The sequence below is a fragment of the Prionailurus viverrinus genome, chromosome D1, assembly GCF_022837055.1.
Source record: "Prionailurus viverrinus isolate Anna chromosome D1, UM_Priviv_1.0, whole genome shotgun sequence".
Lineage (NCBI taxonomy): Eukaryota > Metazoa > Chordata > Mammalia > Carnivora > Felidae > Prionailurus > Prionailurus viverrinus.
Genome location: NC_062570.1, coordinates 31,385,783 through 31,401,098, shown reverse-complemented (window position 1 = coordinate 31,401,098; position 15,316 = coordinate 31,385,783). Strand labels below are relative to the sequence as shown.

General features: G+C 51.6%; 1 protein-coding gene across 1 annotated transcript; it reads left to right on the top strand.

The window, feature by feature from the left end:
* The first annotated feature begins 7,588 nt into the window (after positions 1-7,588).
* On the top strand, positions 7,589-14,783 carry B3GAT1 (beta-1,3-glucuronyltransferase 1). The gene is made up of 5 exons (XM_047879234.1): positions 7,589-7,730; positions 11,109-11,617; positions 12,259-12,555; positions 13,295-13,395; positions 14,586-14,783. Exons 1-4 carry the CDS (start codon positions 7,619-7,621, stop codon positions 13,379-13,381), a joined length of 1,005 nt encoding a protein of 334 aa, XP_047735190.1. The 5' UTR covers positions 7,589-7,618; the 3' UTR covers positions 13,382-13,395; positions 14,586-14,783.
* Positions 14,784-15,316: the final 533 nt, after the last annotated feature.

Here is a 15,316-nt window from a genome sequence, read left to right as displayed (position 1 = left end):
AGCCCCCCAAGGAGAGTGCAGCCCAGACAGTACACTGCAACCTTGTGAGCCCCTGAGCCATGTCTGCGCTCCTGAGCCACAGAAACTGAAGAGAGTAGACGTGTGTCATTTTAAGCAGCTAAGTGTATGAAGACTTGCTAGGCAGCAGTTGACCTTCCCTTCAAAATGCTGGCATGGCTGCCAGAACAGGCCTGGGGCGAGGATGGAAAGATGACATGGAAGGGAAGGTAAAGGAGGTGAGGGTGGTGGCACTTTGCAGGCCCAGAGCCCTCCCTGGGCCCCAAGGCCCCAGCCAAATGCAGAATGCTATGCTGGAAGCTGGGCCACAGGGCTCTTCAGACTGCTCCCCAAAGTCCCACACTCCAAAGTGTGACCCTTACTGCAGGGCTCTGTGGCCATGTGCAGCAGTTTGCCTGACTTGTACTCTCCAATGTCCTGCCAGTGATTAGCACACACCTGCGGAATGCCTTGCCCACCAGCCCCCTACAGTCAGCCCTCACAACTTGCCACATGCTACCTCTTCAGGGGGGTGCCCATGGGCCTTGCCGGCCACTACCCAACTCTCCACAACCCTCTGTCAGGCATATGTCCTCCAACTAGCTGTCTCCCTGGCCACTGCGCCCTCCCTGCTGTCCCCACTCTTGAAGGACCAAGCTGGGGTCATCTGTGTGCTTGGGCCCCAGCCTAGGCCAGCACCAACTGACAGTAGCAACTAATGTCCCCACAAAATGAAGCATTTGATTTTTTTCTCTAAGAGCCTCCTGCCTGGAGGTTCTGGGATGAGTGGATGCCTCTCTGACTGAAGCCCACAAGCTACATGATTCAGGGAACTTCAATGAAACTAGCTGGGGCCAATCTCTTGTTCTGTTTAAATTCCTGCAGTGAACCAGAATGGACTTTACCTTGCAGAATACCACACAAAACCAAACCCCAATTTTCATTTCTTACTGATTCGTAATCCAAATTGAGTTGAAAGGCTGTTTCAGAAAAAACAAAAAAAGAAACAAAGGAGCTACCTAAAACAAACCATGAGTTGCATTTTCTGACACTGTTGGGCTGGAAGAAAACCAAAGCATAAAAGTGTGCTTTACGCCAAGCCTGAACTGAACTAATACTTCCTCTGCCCAAGCCCTTGGCTTGGTTTTCCCAGCTAGAAAGGAACAAGATGGTGCAAGATCTGGAATCTATGCCACTCTTCCTATCGGAAGTATCCAGGAGTGAGAGCCAGCAGTGGCCAGGCCCTGAGGCAGGACACAGACCTCCCCAGAGCCTGGGTCTTCCTCTCCTCAGCACCACACCATGAAAGCAGGGTGAGGGAGCCCCTTCCTGGGACACTCAACCTGACCACAAGGAGGGCAGGCCAGGACTGGGCCCCCACAAGCTCAGGAAGCTCTCTCCCTGGGGCAGAAGTGCCAGATGGGTAAGCCAGGAGGCAGCACCAGGCCTGCAGGAAGGGAGGCAGCATGGGCATGCGGGGCACACTGATTGAGAGTCCAAAGGCTTGAGCATAAACTCTGCCAGAGACTGACTTTGGCGGTGACCTTTGGCCAATCACACAGCCTTGGTTTCCTCATATGTAAAGTGAGTTTTCCTGCCTGCTTCATAGGGCTGTTGTGAAGATCAAAGGAAAATGAATCCTGTTGGCCCAGCGTAGGGCTGTTACTGGGAAGGCTTGCAGTTCCAACCAGGTGTCCCACAGTACCTTCACTTCTTCTGAGTGGAATGAGTGGTGGAACTCCCATCCCTCCCTCCAAGTCATGGGGGAAAGGGAGGAGGAAAAGGATCAGGAGGCCTGGGCAAAGACGCTACTTGGATACCTCCACCATGAGTGTTCTGGGGGATGGTGGGTGGAGAGAGGCCAGTGCCTGTGTCCTGTTCCCCAGCAGGAGCTGGTGGCTGGAAGCCAGGGCTAGGTTTGGGGATGGAACTGGGGGTGGCCAGGGGTGGCAGAAGACTGAGGCTGGGTTAATGAAGTATGGACTGGCCCAGGCAATGATTAGCTCTGGCATTGGGCTTTTCCTGAGCAACGGCAGCAGAATCAATACTAATCCCTTGATCCCATTAGGGGCTCTTGCAGGTCTCTGGGACAAAGTCTTTGCCCCTCTGAGAGAGGCACTGTCTGGGGCTAGAGGGTAAAGCTGGAGCCTTGACCAGCATCCTTCCCACTATCTTCTTTTAAAACTTCCCCACTTTCTGCCTCCTATTACCACATCCCTGCTCCCATGCTCAAAGGTCTGGTGCCTTCCCTAACCATCCTAGCTTCCCCATCCCCCTCTGACTACCCCAACCTCCTTCTGGGCCCCCAACCAGTGGAGCTGGTTATGCTTCTGCATGGGGAGGCTTCAGCATCTGTCTCGTCAGCCCCAGGGGGACTCAGGCTTCCAGATAACAGAGGATGGCTTCACACATACAGCAGAAGCTCTCCTAACCAAGCCTTTCCTCAATTGGCTTAGCATACTACTGATGCTCTCCATTCCATTTGTAAAGCACACTAACAGATGCGTGTGCAAGCATAATGCTGGACCTCCCCTCTGGTGTCCCCCCTCCCTGTGCTTATACTAGCCAAGCTGCATACTTGCTGAGAGTCCATAGTGTTTGTTCCCGAACAGTTTACAATGGTCATGCTTGCTGTCACCATCGTGGGATATTATACAAACCATGAAACATGAACTGGAAAGAAATAAATATGCTGTTTCTATGAAAACTTAAGTTGAATGCTCTCAAAGGACTCCATAAGATGCATCTAGGGAAAAATTCTCAAAATTAGGTGAGGATTGGTTGGAAAAGTCATAAAAACTTTAAAGCATACTGCACTTGAATTGTTCACCAAGTGTCCTTCAGGTCTCAGACTACTTCAAAGAAACCCACACTGGAGGTCACAGGCAGGGCACTATGGTGTAGATGACGTCAGAAAGGCAACATGGGACTCACCTCAACTGTCCCTTGGCCCAAGAAAGAGCCTCGGCCCTGTGTCAAAAAAGCAGAAGTGCTGCAAGCTACCCAGTGCTGGGTGGTTTGGGTTTGTGAAAAATGACCACATTATTGTGTAGTAATGGGAAAACATCATTTATTGAGCTCTTAGCTATTTAAAAGTTGCTTAAGTTGAAATGTGTATTCTATGTGTGCATTTTGAAGGACTCTTCACTTTAATGGATTCCTTTGACCAACTGACAAATGATGTCAGTCTTGGATGGTTTCTGAGTTTGTTTGTGACTAGTCTCCATCACACACACACACACACACACACACACACACACACACACTCTGCAACATTAGAACTCATCACACATCACCCTGAGTGATGTTGTGGGAGCCTCACAGACACCTGTGTAAAGTTCCTCCTTCCCTCTGGGCTGTGAGATGCTGGAAGGAAACCCTTGCCTCCCTCCCCCATGCTGCTGCATTGCCCATAGAACCTAACACAGTACTTACCTACTACAGATGCTGAGTTAATATTTGTTGAATCTGATTAAATAAGCCTCCTCTTCAGCAACTAGGGGCATTGATGAAGTTTTCATCTGAACACCTGTAGGCTCAGAAGGAAACTTTCCTTGCATTTAGAATCATCCAGCCTTGAAGCCAACATGGATCTAGCTCTGCCACCCCAGGCCCAGCATCTCCTGTCCAGCCTGACTGGCTCTGCCCCCAGTCTTGGGAAGTTCCATCTGAGTTCCCATACCCAGGGAACCTAGTTCTCACACACAGCCTATGACACCCTAAAACCCATAGACAAATTCCTATGTCTTTCCAGACATGGCCAATCATCATAGCTAATTGGTCCTTAAATCATGACTACGTTCCATGAAAAGTTGCTCGGTTGACTTCCAGCCTTGAATGCCTACATGACCCCCACTGTTCTCATATAGAACACTTCTTCATCTTCATGGAGGCCTGTTTCAACCTCACATTGCTAAAATGGCAAAACTAAAAATTCATTAGAACTCTCCCAATCCAGCCTCTGTATTTTAAGATGAAGGTGGAGGCCAAGGAGGGCAAGCAATGGAACCCAGTCCCCCAGTGAAGGGGGACACTGTCCACTACCCAGAGCACTGTCCAGGCCATTGCTGCCCCATCTCCCTACCACTGCCTCCAAGTGCTCTGCTTTTGTCGCCAAATGACCATCCCCCACTCGACCTTATATCATCCACCCACATCACAGCCTTTGTGTCCAGTGAAGGCTTCTGAGGGTGGAAGGGCCTCCACATATCTGCACTTACTGGGGGACAAATGACAATTGAGGTTGCTCACAGATATGAGTGACAAGTATCAGGTGGGGAATCATAGCCCCACCAGGTCCCTGCAGTTTCCTGTCAGCCACCCCTCGCAGCCTCCACCCAACACTTCCTCAAACATCCCATTCTCCCTGCTCTTGCCACCTCCTCTCTGCTGGCCTCTGGGGTGTGGCCAAGCCCCTGCTCCATCTTCATGTTGATTCTTCTGCCCTAGCCAGCAAGGGCCCAGAGCAATTCTGGGGTCTGAACCTGTGACCACAGTCTAGCTACTGCCTTTCCACCAAGGCACAGGCAGAAGCAGCAGGCTGTGGTGAGGAGGCCACCCTTGCAGTCCCATCTATAGATCTGCAATAGGGGTAAGTGCAGCCCCCAGCTGCCTCCCCTGCCCCCAGCCCCATTTCCCATAAACCTGCCCCCTGCTGGCTAGCTGGCTTTCTCTAAGGCTGGGGGCTCTCTCTGTGCTGCTTAACAACTGCCTGGTAATTAGCTCCACGATTTTGCTACTATGCTTATAATAGCCTCCATTAAAGTTATGGGGTTTTCAAGCCATAATGGCTTCCAGAGTAATTAATGCACAACTGGGTTTATTGCTAAGTTTATTTTTAGAGCTTTTCTCCCTCATCCCATCCTTCCTTTCCTTTCATAGATGTTTTGACCAAAAAGACTGGATGGGATCAGAACGGTCTCTTCAGAGCCCTCATGTACACTTGACTGCATCCTTCCTCACCCCAAACCTGCTGCCTGCTCCCACCTCCAGGGAGCTGCTGGGACCCCACAGAGCAGACAACTTTCATGGAGGAGTGTGGCTGTGAAGCAGTTCTTGGCCAGGGCCTGTGTGTGGACCTGTGGTTACCCTGCACCTGAGCTGGATTCTAGGCTCTTGAGCCTGGAACCTCTCTTCCCACACTCCTGCCAACAGCATAGAGCCAAAGGGCCTGGACTTATGTCTGGGTCAACCATGACCTTATTGATTGCAACTTCAGACAAGTCACTGATCCTCACTGGGCATCAATGATTTCCTTGTGAAATGGGGTTACAACAGCACCTATGGCCAGCGGACCATGAGGATCGAACATGAAGTATTGAGTGTCATTTCTGGACACCACCAAGTGCTACATAACAGCTTGTTATTACTAATGACAGCCCAAGCAGACAAGCAGGAGGTTGAGCAGGTACAAGAGGAAAGAGACTTGAGATAAAGAGGCTGCCCATTAAAAAAAAAGGTACAGATGCAGGCACCTGCACCATGAGCAGGCTGGATATGCACACAACAAATTGGCATGGAGGTTGCCTCTCTGTTACTTTCTCCATCCTGGAATTAGGACCCTCCCCAAGATGAAGGACATTTGGAAAAGCTCCTTTTTGAGTCACTAAGAACCCAAAGTAAATATCCCAGCTAGACCTCTTAGAAGCTCCCTTGTCTTCCATCAAATGTGGCCTAAGATGGCCCAGCCAAACCAAGCCCCTGACTCAGCCCTTTGCAGCCTAGTCAGTGACCTTGGAGTGGGGAAATTGGGCTGGGGCTGAGGGTGGCATGAGGTCACTCCATTTCATCATACTTAGTACATGAGATCCAGACAGGCCTCCTGGGGTGGACACTGGGCTCTGTCACCTGGAGGGGCCATGGAAGCGGAGTTTGTAGGAGACACAGCACATACCCCAGAATTATTCTCCCTGGTCTGTGTCCACATCATTTGTCCCTGCCAGTAACATTTAACCTCAGTGGATCTTCCATTTCCCTGAGAAGTTGGGGTAGCCTGTTTACCTCCTGCCTACGAGGAGACAGTGGAGGCAGAGCAGGCCCCTGGTGGTAAGTGGTTGGCGCAACATGCTGACTGACCCTGGAAACCACAGTGCTCTTTACTGGAAGACATAACTGGTTCCTCCACAAGGTGGCAAAACTATTTGGAGAGAGAACTAGACAAGGACAGAGAAACACACTGTTTCCAAATCTGGGATTGGGAGGTGGGGGGCAAAATTCTCCTTAGCCATGGCTCCTGATGCTGCCAGAGATGGAAAGCATGTGCTACCTGGGGCTGGATTGGGCAGCTGGCCTCTCTAAGGGATGTCATTGCACAGTGCTGGACACTAGAAGTGGTGAGCATGCCAGGACGAGCCTTGGACTTCCCAGGACTGACATTTCCCCACCCCCTTTGCAGATCCCATCTGCATCTTACACAGGGTTCAGCAGAGAAGGGACAAGGAAGGCAGAGAATAGGATCTGACAGTTTCCATGGTGGTTGTGAGGGCTCTGTGTGTGCTCTCTTTGTCACACAAGACAACAAGCCCCAGAGAAGGATGCTGCTGACGGACCCTCTGCAGAACTGAGAAGAAATTCAAGCAGGCTCACCCTACTCACCGAAGGGGTGTCCCTCCCAGGGCTCCTGTTGCTGCTATTTTGAGTTCCGTCTCCTCAGGGTATGGCAGCCCCCACAGGGACCATCTCTTCACCTTGCTGATACCCAAGCTATGCAGAATTCATGAGAATTTCCTATTGACATCGACAAAGAGAAGGCACTTGCTGCATGTACTCCCAGGGCCTGTCCCCAAAATATCTCCTGTTGGCCCTCACCCCAACACCTACCCCTTTATCTAGGCTATGAAGAAACCATCTGGACACAAACGTGGACACCAGAGTAGCCAATGCATCTTGAGCACTCAGTACATATATATACACCAGGCACCATTCTGTGGCTCTTGTGAGGTTAACATTTAATTCTGAGCCTTGTGACATAGGTAGTGATAGTACCCTATTTCATAGATGAGAAAATAGAGGCAGAAACAGTTGCCATAACTTGGTAAAGGGCATATGGCTTGTTGGTGGCAGAGTTGGGGTTTAAACCAAGACTTGTGTGTCTGAAAGCCGTGCCCTTAACCTCTGTGCCCTGCTGACTCATGTAACTGGGCAGCACCTTGTCCCCATGCCTGTGGGGGACAGAGGCTGGCTGAAGTAGGCCTCAGGGAGAAGGCAGTGCAGGCTCCACTATGAAAACGCCAATGCTGTGAGCCCTGCAGCCAGGCCCTGCCCTTCTGGGCATCTCTCCCCCAACCCCCAGGTCTCTGGCCATCCTGTTCTGCTCTCTCTTGCAGGTGTCCACTTCACAGGGTTCCTGATTGTGCCCCTGGACAGCCACCCCTTTGCAGTCTCTGGTCTGGCTGGACTCTGCAAACCTGCTTCCACAATGGGTGGGTTGTGAGCGCTGGTAAGACCTGCTAGCCAACATTCGGCTTCTCTGCTCTCCCTGTGCCTGGCCTGAGCAGCCCATTCCTGTTCTTTTCTCCCCTGTGCTTGCCACTGTCTGCTGCCGTCACCCCTGGGGCCACCCTTCTCCTGACCTTGCCGCCACTCAGGTAACGAGGAGCTGTGGGCCCAGCCAGCCTTGGAGATGCCGAAAAGACGGGACATCCTTGCGATCGTCCTCATCGTACTGCCCTGGACACTGCTTGTCACCGTGTGGCACCAGAGCACCATCGCGCCTCTGCTCACCGCACACAAGGGTGAGCCCCTCAACCTCTTGCCCTGGCCCCAGCCAGGCTTCTAGAATAAGAATGACCACAGCTGATGCTGATGGAGTTCATATTTTCATTTACTAGGCAGTTGGGAAGAGCCATAGGATGATCAAGGCCAATGACCTTACCTTTTGGGGGGTCTTGGTCCCTTTCAGAATCTGATGAGTGCCAACACACGCATGCATGCACAGATGCACATACACGTGCACAGAGACACACATGCAGAGAAACACACAAAGGCACACATGCACAACGCTGCATTCAGTCTCAGGACATGTAAGGACTGGTTGCTTTCAGCTGTGAATGGGGAGGGATGGATGGACAGGGTTTCTGGCCTGTGTTTTAAAACCATTCAGGGAGAGCATATTATTTGCTTCTCTTTTCCTGCTTGGGCAACCCTGATCCTACCTAGTGAAAATAGACCTGGAAAGAGAAAAAGTCCCACAAAGCACTCGTGGATGAACAGACTAGAACCAGTTTCTCCTGGCTCTGAGTCCAAGGCTTTCCCTCCCACCAGGTTGCCTTTCCTTCTCACACTGGGCTCCCTTTACTCTTCTCCCTTCTATCTGCCCCATATCTGGCCTGCCTCCTCATTCCTCAGTCTTTCATCTCATGCTCTTCTTTCCCACCCACTCCATGCATGTACAGACTCAATACTGTAGGGCAGCAATTCTCCTATTGAAATGCACATCATATTACATGGGGGACATGATAACATACACAAGTACCCAGGCCCATCCCAGAGAAAGAGTATGGCTCTGTGTTAGGGCCTATAAATCCATGTATGGCTCATAACCCTGAGTGATTTGGATGCAGGCAGTAGCCAAGAATCATAGTCTGAAGCCAGGCGGTTTCACAGTTACACAGTGGGGCCTGCTCAGCCCCAGCAGTTCTTGAAGCTTCCATGAGGAATATTTTCCAGGCTGGAGATTGCAGAATTCCCACTGCCCCATGCTGGGCACTTAGAGCCTCTCCTGACATTTATCCTCCAACATCTCTCTTTAATGCTCATCATTTGGAATTGTTATCCTACAACTACATCATTCCAGAAGGTTTAAAGCTACAATACACCAAGTGACATAATATCATGTAAATTCCATTCTTGGCAAAGCTCTAGAGTCAGAGGTGTCAGAATGTTTTGCTAAGCACTGATGCTGCTGCCTGAGGATAGGGAGCTGGCTTTCTGTGTCCTCAGAATATGTCAAGATGGGCTTAAAGAAAGCTGCAATGAAATAATGGCAGGGGCACCAGGAGGCCTTTGTGACTCAAAGGTTGCAGAAGCCCTGAAGCCAGCACTGTGGCCCAGTCAGAATTCATGGAGAACTTTCCCAGGGCCCAGACCAGTCTGTTTGGGATGATTTGAATGGAAGAAAGATGGGGAAAATGGCTCTAAATCTTCCTTCCCAGTATTCAATTTCCAAAACCTCACTGACTGCAGGATGAATTAACCCTTATATCAATTTTGGTCAGAATCCCCATCACCTTGGTCTGTTTTCCAAGTTTGACCTAAAACCCCTCCAAAAAGTCACCTTTGATCAACAGAGGCTGAGCTAGTCTTCTACACCTGCATTCACACACCAAGGGGCATGGTATTCCCCACTGCATGTCTTGTGCCCTTGGCCTGTGTGAACTCCCTAAGAGCCTGGAGCTGGTCATCTTCTGGGTGCATCTGTACCTCCTCCCGGAGCCCAGTGTCAGATCTAATACATGAACTGCACACACTCCATGTGCTAATGTCAGTGATGGGAAGTAGGGGAGGTGACAGAATGGCTGATTCCCAGCATCCTCCCTGGAACCATACTTCAACCCAATCACGAAAATGCTTATTGCATCCTTTCTCTAGGTATAGGAAGCTATGCAGAAGTAGGGCTGGCAACTGTCCTCCTTTTAAACACGAGGAAATGATAACAACTGCCTGGCAGTGTTCTGAGTCCTTTACATATATTGACTCATTAATCCACATAGTAACTCAATAAAATAGATGCTATTATTAGCTCCATATTGCAGTTGCTAAAATTGAGGCACAAGAAGTAACCTGCTCAAGGGCATAGTTAGTGCCAGAACTGGACAGGGTATGAGCCCAGTGTTTGGATTCTTAGGTATGTCCTCTGACCATTCCCATCTCCTAGGTATGTCCTCTGACCATTGCCACCTCCTGCTGAGATCGTGTAAGAGCAGTGAGGGCCACACAGTTTTTCACACAGAAAGACTTGGAGAGCAGGGGCTCAGTAAAATCAATACCAATGACCCTGATTTGTCCTCTTGACAGGACTGCTAGCCTTAGTAATGAGAAAAATGTCCAGGATGTAAGAAAAAGCTTGGTAATAAGAGCTGCCCCAACCGAAACAGGTTGCCTTCAGGAAGGAATGGGTTCCCCATGCCTGTGAGTGTTTTACCAGAGGCCAGACCTCTTCAAAATTTCACTGCCCCTGATGGTGTCCTTGGGGAGATATGTATAAACACTAGCTGGATGCTAGCACAGTTAGGGTCAGTGGTACGGTTAGTCTCCCAGATGTTTGAATGAGTGTCTAGAAAGTGCAGGTCAGGAGTTTGACATCAAGCAGCAGAAAAGCTAAAGCAAGTGTCCACTCTGTCTTTTTGTGTAGGTCAAAATTTAAGAACATCTAAAAGCACAAACAACAGGTTCAGGATTCAAAATTATCTTGGCAACTATAGGCATAACCCTGGAAGAAAACGTGGTAGTTAAGCATGAAATTCTGCACCAAGATTCATAAACAGGAAAGGAGAGAGAGGCCCCACTTGAGTAGAGGGTTTGTGAAAAATTGGGCTGAGCTAACCTCACACTTTGTGAGATCCACAGTGTGCTGCAGCTAGGAAAGCACTAACACTGGGGCATTGTGGCATTTACACCACTGCGGGTGGCAGTGCTGCCCTGCTATGCAATCCCAAGGAGGTGGGGGCGGGGGGGGGGGGGGACGGGGGCGGCAAGTGCAGTAAGCTCTGGCCAGATGGGGAGAGCACTAGGGTGGGAAGCGTCAGGACACTTTGTCATATAAAACCCAACACATTTAGGAAATGAGAAAGCAGTCTTGGAATTTGGCCAGCCACACTCAAATAGCCACAGAGCTGTCAAATATGAGATAGTCAAATATGAGAAGGAGGAAGAGGTTATTTCTGTGTCATTTCGGGAGCCAGAACTGGGAAAATGCCTGAGAGAATTCCAGGGATGCAGCTTTCTCGGTTACCTGTAAAAGCTAGAGCCCAGGCAGGTTTCCGATGGCATTCCTGCAGAAGGAGCAGTGGGGAGGTGTGTCTTAGCAGGGTGGGTGACATCCTGCCCGTACCTGAGGCCAGAGCCAGGCCTGCACAGCCCAGCCACACACCGTGTGTCTCCCAACCCTACAGATGACGGTAGTGACCCCCGGCGCGACGTGCCTCAGGGCGCCGACCCCAGGGAATACTGCATGTCCGACCGCGACATCGTGGAGGTGGTGCGCACCGAGTATGTGTACACGCGGCCCCCGCCGTGGTCCGACACGCTGCCCACCATCCACGTGGTGACGCCCACCTACAGCCGCCCGGTGCAGAAGGCCGAGCTGACACGCTTGGCCAACACGCTGCTGCACGTGCCCAACCTGCACTGGCTGGTGGTGGAGGATGCGCCGCGCCGGACGCCGCTGACCGCGCGCCTGCTGCGCGACACCGGCCTCAACTACACCCATCTGCACGTGGAGACGCCCCGTAACTACAAGCTGCGCGGCGACGCCCGTGACCCGCGCATCCCGCGGGGCACAATGCAGCGCAACCTGGCCCTGCGCTGGCTGCGGGAGACCTTCCCGCGCAACACCAGCCAACCGGGTGTGGTGTACTTCGCTGACGACGACAACACCTACAGTCTGGAGCTCTTTGAGGAGGTGTGGGACGGGGCAGAAGGCTGGGAAGGGGTGGGAGGATGCCGGTGAGGGGCCTCTGGTGTGGGGGCCCTTTGGTATGGGCACGAAGGGAAACAGTGGGGTGGGGCGAGCAATGCCTGCTGGGGTGTCAGTGTAGACTGCAGGCAACCCGAGAAGGGATGGAAAAAACTCATTGCAGACTTCTGCAGTCACCCCTGCCTCAAGGGAAGAAAGCAGAGGATGTAGCTCATAGAACAAAGTCTTGGCCTTGGAGGCATGCCCTCAAGTGGTATAATTTTATGTGCAATAATTTATCCTTGGGACTTGGGAGTCATGGGAGTCTGGGCAGGGGAAGGAGTCATTTCAGACTCTACACTGGGAAGACAGAGGTTTTTGCAGGAGGAGAGAAAGCTAGACTCCAAGTCTTGTGGAGAAGAAGCATTTTAGCTGGGGTGAGCGTCAGGCCTTGCTTATGGCAAGGCAGGTTCCTCTGTAGATGCCTACCATGGAGGATGCATCTGGAGATGGGGCTGGGCCGGATCCCCTGGTATGGCTTCAGATGGCCTATGTGTGTAGAGTTAATTGATTTCTCCTTCTCTGGGGACAGGCACCACTCCCTATCAGCAGTCCCATGTGTCCTGACTCTGGATTCCCTCTTGTAGATGCGCAGCACCAGGAGGGTGTCTGTGTGGCCCGTTGCCTTCGTTGGTGGCCTTCGGTACGAGGCCCCACGGGTCAACGGGGCTGGGAAGGTGGTCGGCTGGAAGACCGTGTTCGACCCGCACCGACCATTTGCAATAGACATGGCTGGATTTGCAGTCAACCTGAGGCTCATTCTACAGCGTAGCCAGGCCTACTTCAAGCTGCGTGGTGTGAAGGGAGGCTACCAGGAAAGCAGCCTCCTCCGAGAACTTGTTACCCTCAATGACCTGGAGCCCAAGGCAGCCAACTGCACCAAGGTAAACCCTCAGCAGAACTGGCAGGTATAACGCAAGCTTTTCCCAGCCCATCCAAACACTCCCGACAGGTCAGAGGGAAGGAAATAAAGACCTCAAAACTGCACTGCAAGGGACCAGCCTAGAGCCATGCCTTCCTAGAACACCCTCCCAAGAAGGTAGCTTATACCCAGTCAGGCCATCATGCTAAAATCAAGCACAGAAATGGAGAGGGTGGCAGTCAGTAAGGAAGACAAAGGGTTGCATCCCCTCCCAAACCTCAAAACAGCTAGGCTCCAGACATGTGTGAACACATATGCATGAACGTGTTCATGCCAAGGTGCATGCACACACATGCCTGCATGCACGTGTGTGCACACGCACACACATACACACTGCTTCTAGTTTGGACTGCTCCAGCGAGGGCCAGGACTATACACTTGGCTGAGCCGAAGTCTCTTGAAGAAATGTCTCCCTCTCTAGAGAGACCCATCCAAAAACACAGGGGAAGATGAGAAGTAAGAGGAAATCTTGGGACTTATTTGTCTATTTTCTGTAGCTGCACACTTTGTATTTCCAACAGATATTTTGAATGCCTTATATGTACAAACAGCAGGAATCAGGAGGCAGGTAGAAATAAAGAACAAGGACAGAACGGAGGGGCAGCAGAAGTACTTGTAGAGTGTGGGAGGGACCTCGGAGGGGGTAAGGTGAGGCTAGGGGGGGACCTGCTCCATGTTGTTTTGTGTCTCTGGACACACAGATCCTGGTCTGGCACACACGGACAGAGAAGCCGGTGCTGGTGAATGAGGGGAAAAAAGGCTTCACTGACCCCACTGTGGAGATCTGAGCCCCAGGCTACAGGTATGGCAGTGACAAGGGTAGACAACACACTGGGCAGGGGCACCCCAAGTGTGGATGTGGAACAAATCTGCCAAGGCTTTTCCTCTTGGTTTTTAATTGTGGGAGGGCAGGGCAAATACTTCAAGAGTGGAAGAGACATAGCTGAAGTCCCCTTCTCATTGTGCCGCCTAGAAGTTCATGGGAGCCAATTTCCCCTGCACACCTGGGTCCTTTTGCCACCAACTCCTTTGAAGGTCTCACCTTCTAGACACAGCCTCATGACAACCTCCTGTCATTACTGCTGTTATTGTGGCCATGACACCAGTCCCATTGCAAGGCATTACTATGTGGACTCTTTCTCCAGGCTTTGTCTTCCCCTGTGGGTTCCTCTTCAGCCATGCTGCTGTGGCAGGGACCCCTCACTCTCCTGCTTCCACCTCATCAAGCACCTCCGTGTGTCTCTTAATAGCAACAGTGTAGCACATTGATGAAAGCATGGACCCCAGAGCCTAGTTCAGGCTCCAGGCCTACCACTTTTCATCCTTTGACCTTACTTTCTTTCTCTAGGCCCCAGTTTATTGACCTGTAAAATGGGTTGTTAGGGGCACCAAGAACAATCTTTGCTACATAATGAGTCTTATGTAAGTGTTGCTACTTTTATTTAATTCTTTAAAACTTTTATTGAAGTAGGCCACAGGATCTATCTACATTTTAGAGGTAAAGAAAGGGTGTTCAGAAAAGCTAAATGAAGTGAATTGTGCCAGCTGTTTATCCAAGTCAGGAAATTTATGGGCTTTTCTATAATATCATCCCAGAGGTGGGAGCTCAGACGGTGGGATACACATCTGTCCTCTGGCCTCAGAGTTAAGTTTCAACTTCTATATCATGTTGGCAGCTACCCTGCCCACAGGAGACCATGGGGTGTCAGTCTGCCTGTTTTGTGCCTTGAACCAAAATATCAGCTTGAACAGTGCCACTGAAAATGCATCTGTACAGAGCCCCATCCCCTACCTCCTCACCTGGTCACTGGAAGGACCTGCCCCCACCTGCCTCTCAATAAGGGATTCACAGAGGACCCTAGGGGTTGGGCTCTGTGGAGCTCCTGGGTGAACCCTGATGGGGGCTCATGATTGAGCAGTTTGGCCAGACTGGCTGCCCCTCACCTGCCTCCCTGCTTAAACACCTCACCCATATTCTTCTCCCCTTCACAGGAGCCTCCTTCTCGAACCCTGTTCCTGGCCTTCCATCCTCTCCCCATGGCTGATGGTCCCTCCGAGGCAAACTCCTAAGGAATCACCATCACCCTCCTTTCTATACTGGGGGCTTCAGAGAGAGCCCAGCCTGATGCCGGGACAAAGGACAGAGAATCAAAGCACAGAAATCCCAGACCTGTTGTTACCTTCCATCCAGTATGACCAGGGGCCCAGCTGCTAGCCAAGTCATGCCAACCAGCGAGCCGGTGCCCCAGCACGCCTCCCCAGAGCTTCCTGCACTGACAGGGCCTGACGGAGCAGATGCGGTGGGCACCTAAGCCCTGGAGTGATGCCAGGCTGGGAGAGAGGTGAAAAGACCCCAGCTGTCAAGTGCAGTGTGGCCTTGCCTGGCTCCCTGCTCCTGGGGCCCAGCACGACTGCACAGGCCACCTGGCCAGGGAATTCTGAAGACCAGAGAACAGCCCCCTGCCCAGGCATCAGGAACACTGCCCCGCCCTGTCCTCGGAGAGCTGCTCTCAAGTAGACATACCTCTGTGGCTTTCCTCTGGTTCCTATTTCCAGAGCATAAGGCTGTCTTTGATCCCAACAGGCAACCACCCTGCATGAGGGGAGCCTGGGCCTGCCATCAGGCTCCCCCATACCTCAGGCTTGTGGTGGGAGTGGAGTCCCCTACTCCGGGCCCACATCCCTCAAGCCTGCTCCTTCCAGCACAGGGAAGGAGGTGGGCC

Bases quoted from the DNA above. Each gene is read 5' to 3' on its own strand.
- B3GAT1 (XM_047879234.1), top strand. From the start codon at position 7,619: ATGCCGAAAAGACGGGACATCCTTGCGATCGTCCTCATCGTACTGCCC. The intron at 7,731-11,108 runs GTGAGCCCCTCA...CCAACCCTACAG, and splicing joins TCTGCTCACCGCACACAAGG to ATGACGGTAGTGACCCCCGG. The intron at 11,618-12,258 runs GTGTGGGACGGG...TCCCTCTTGTAG, and splicing joins GTCTGGAGCTCTTTGAGGAG to ATGCGCAGCACCAGGAGGGT.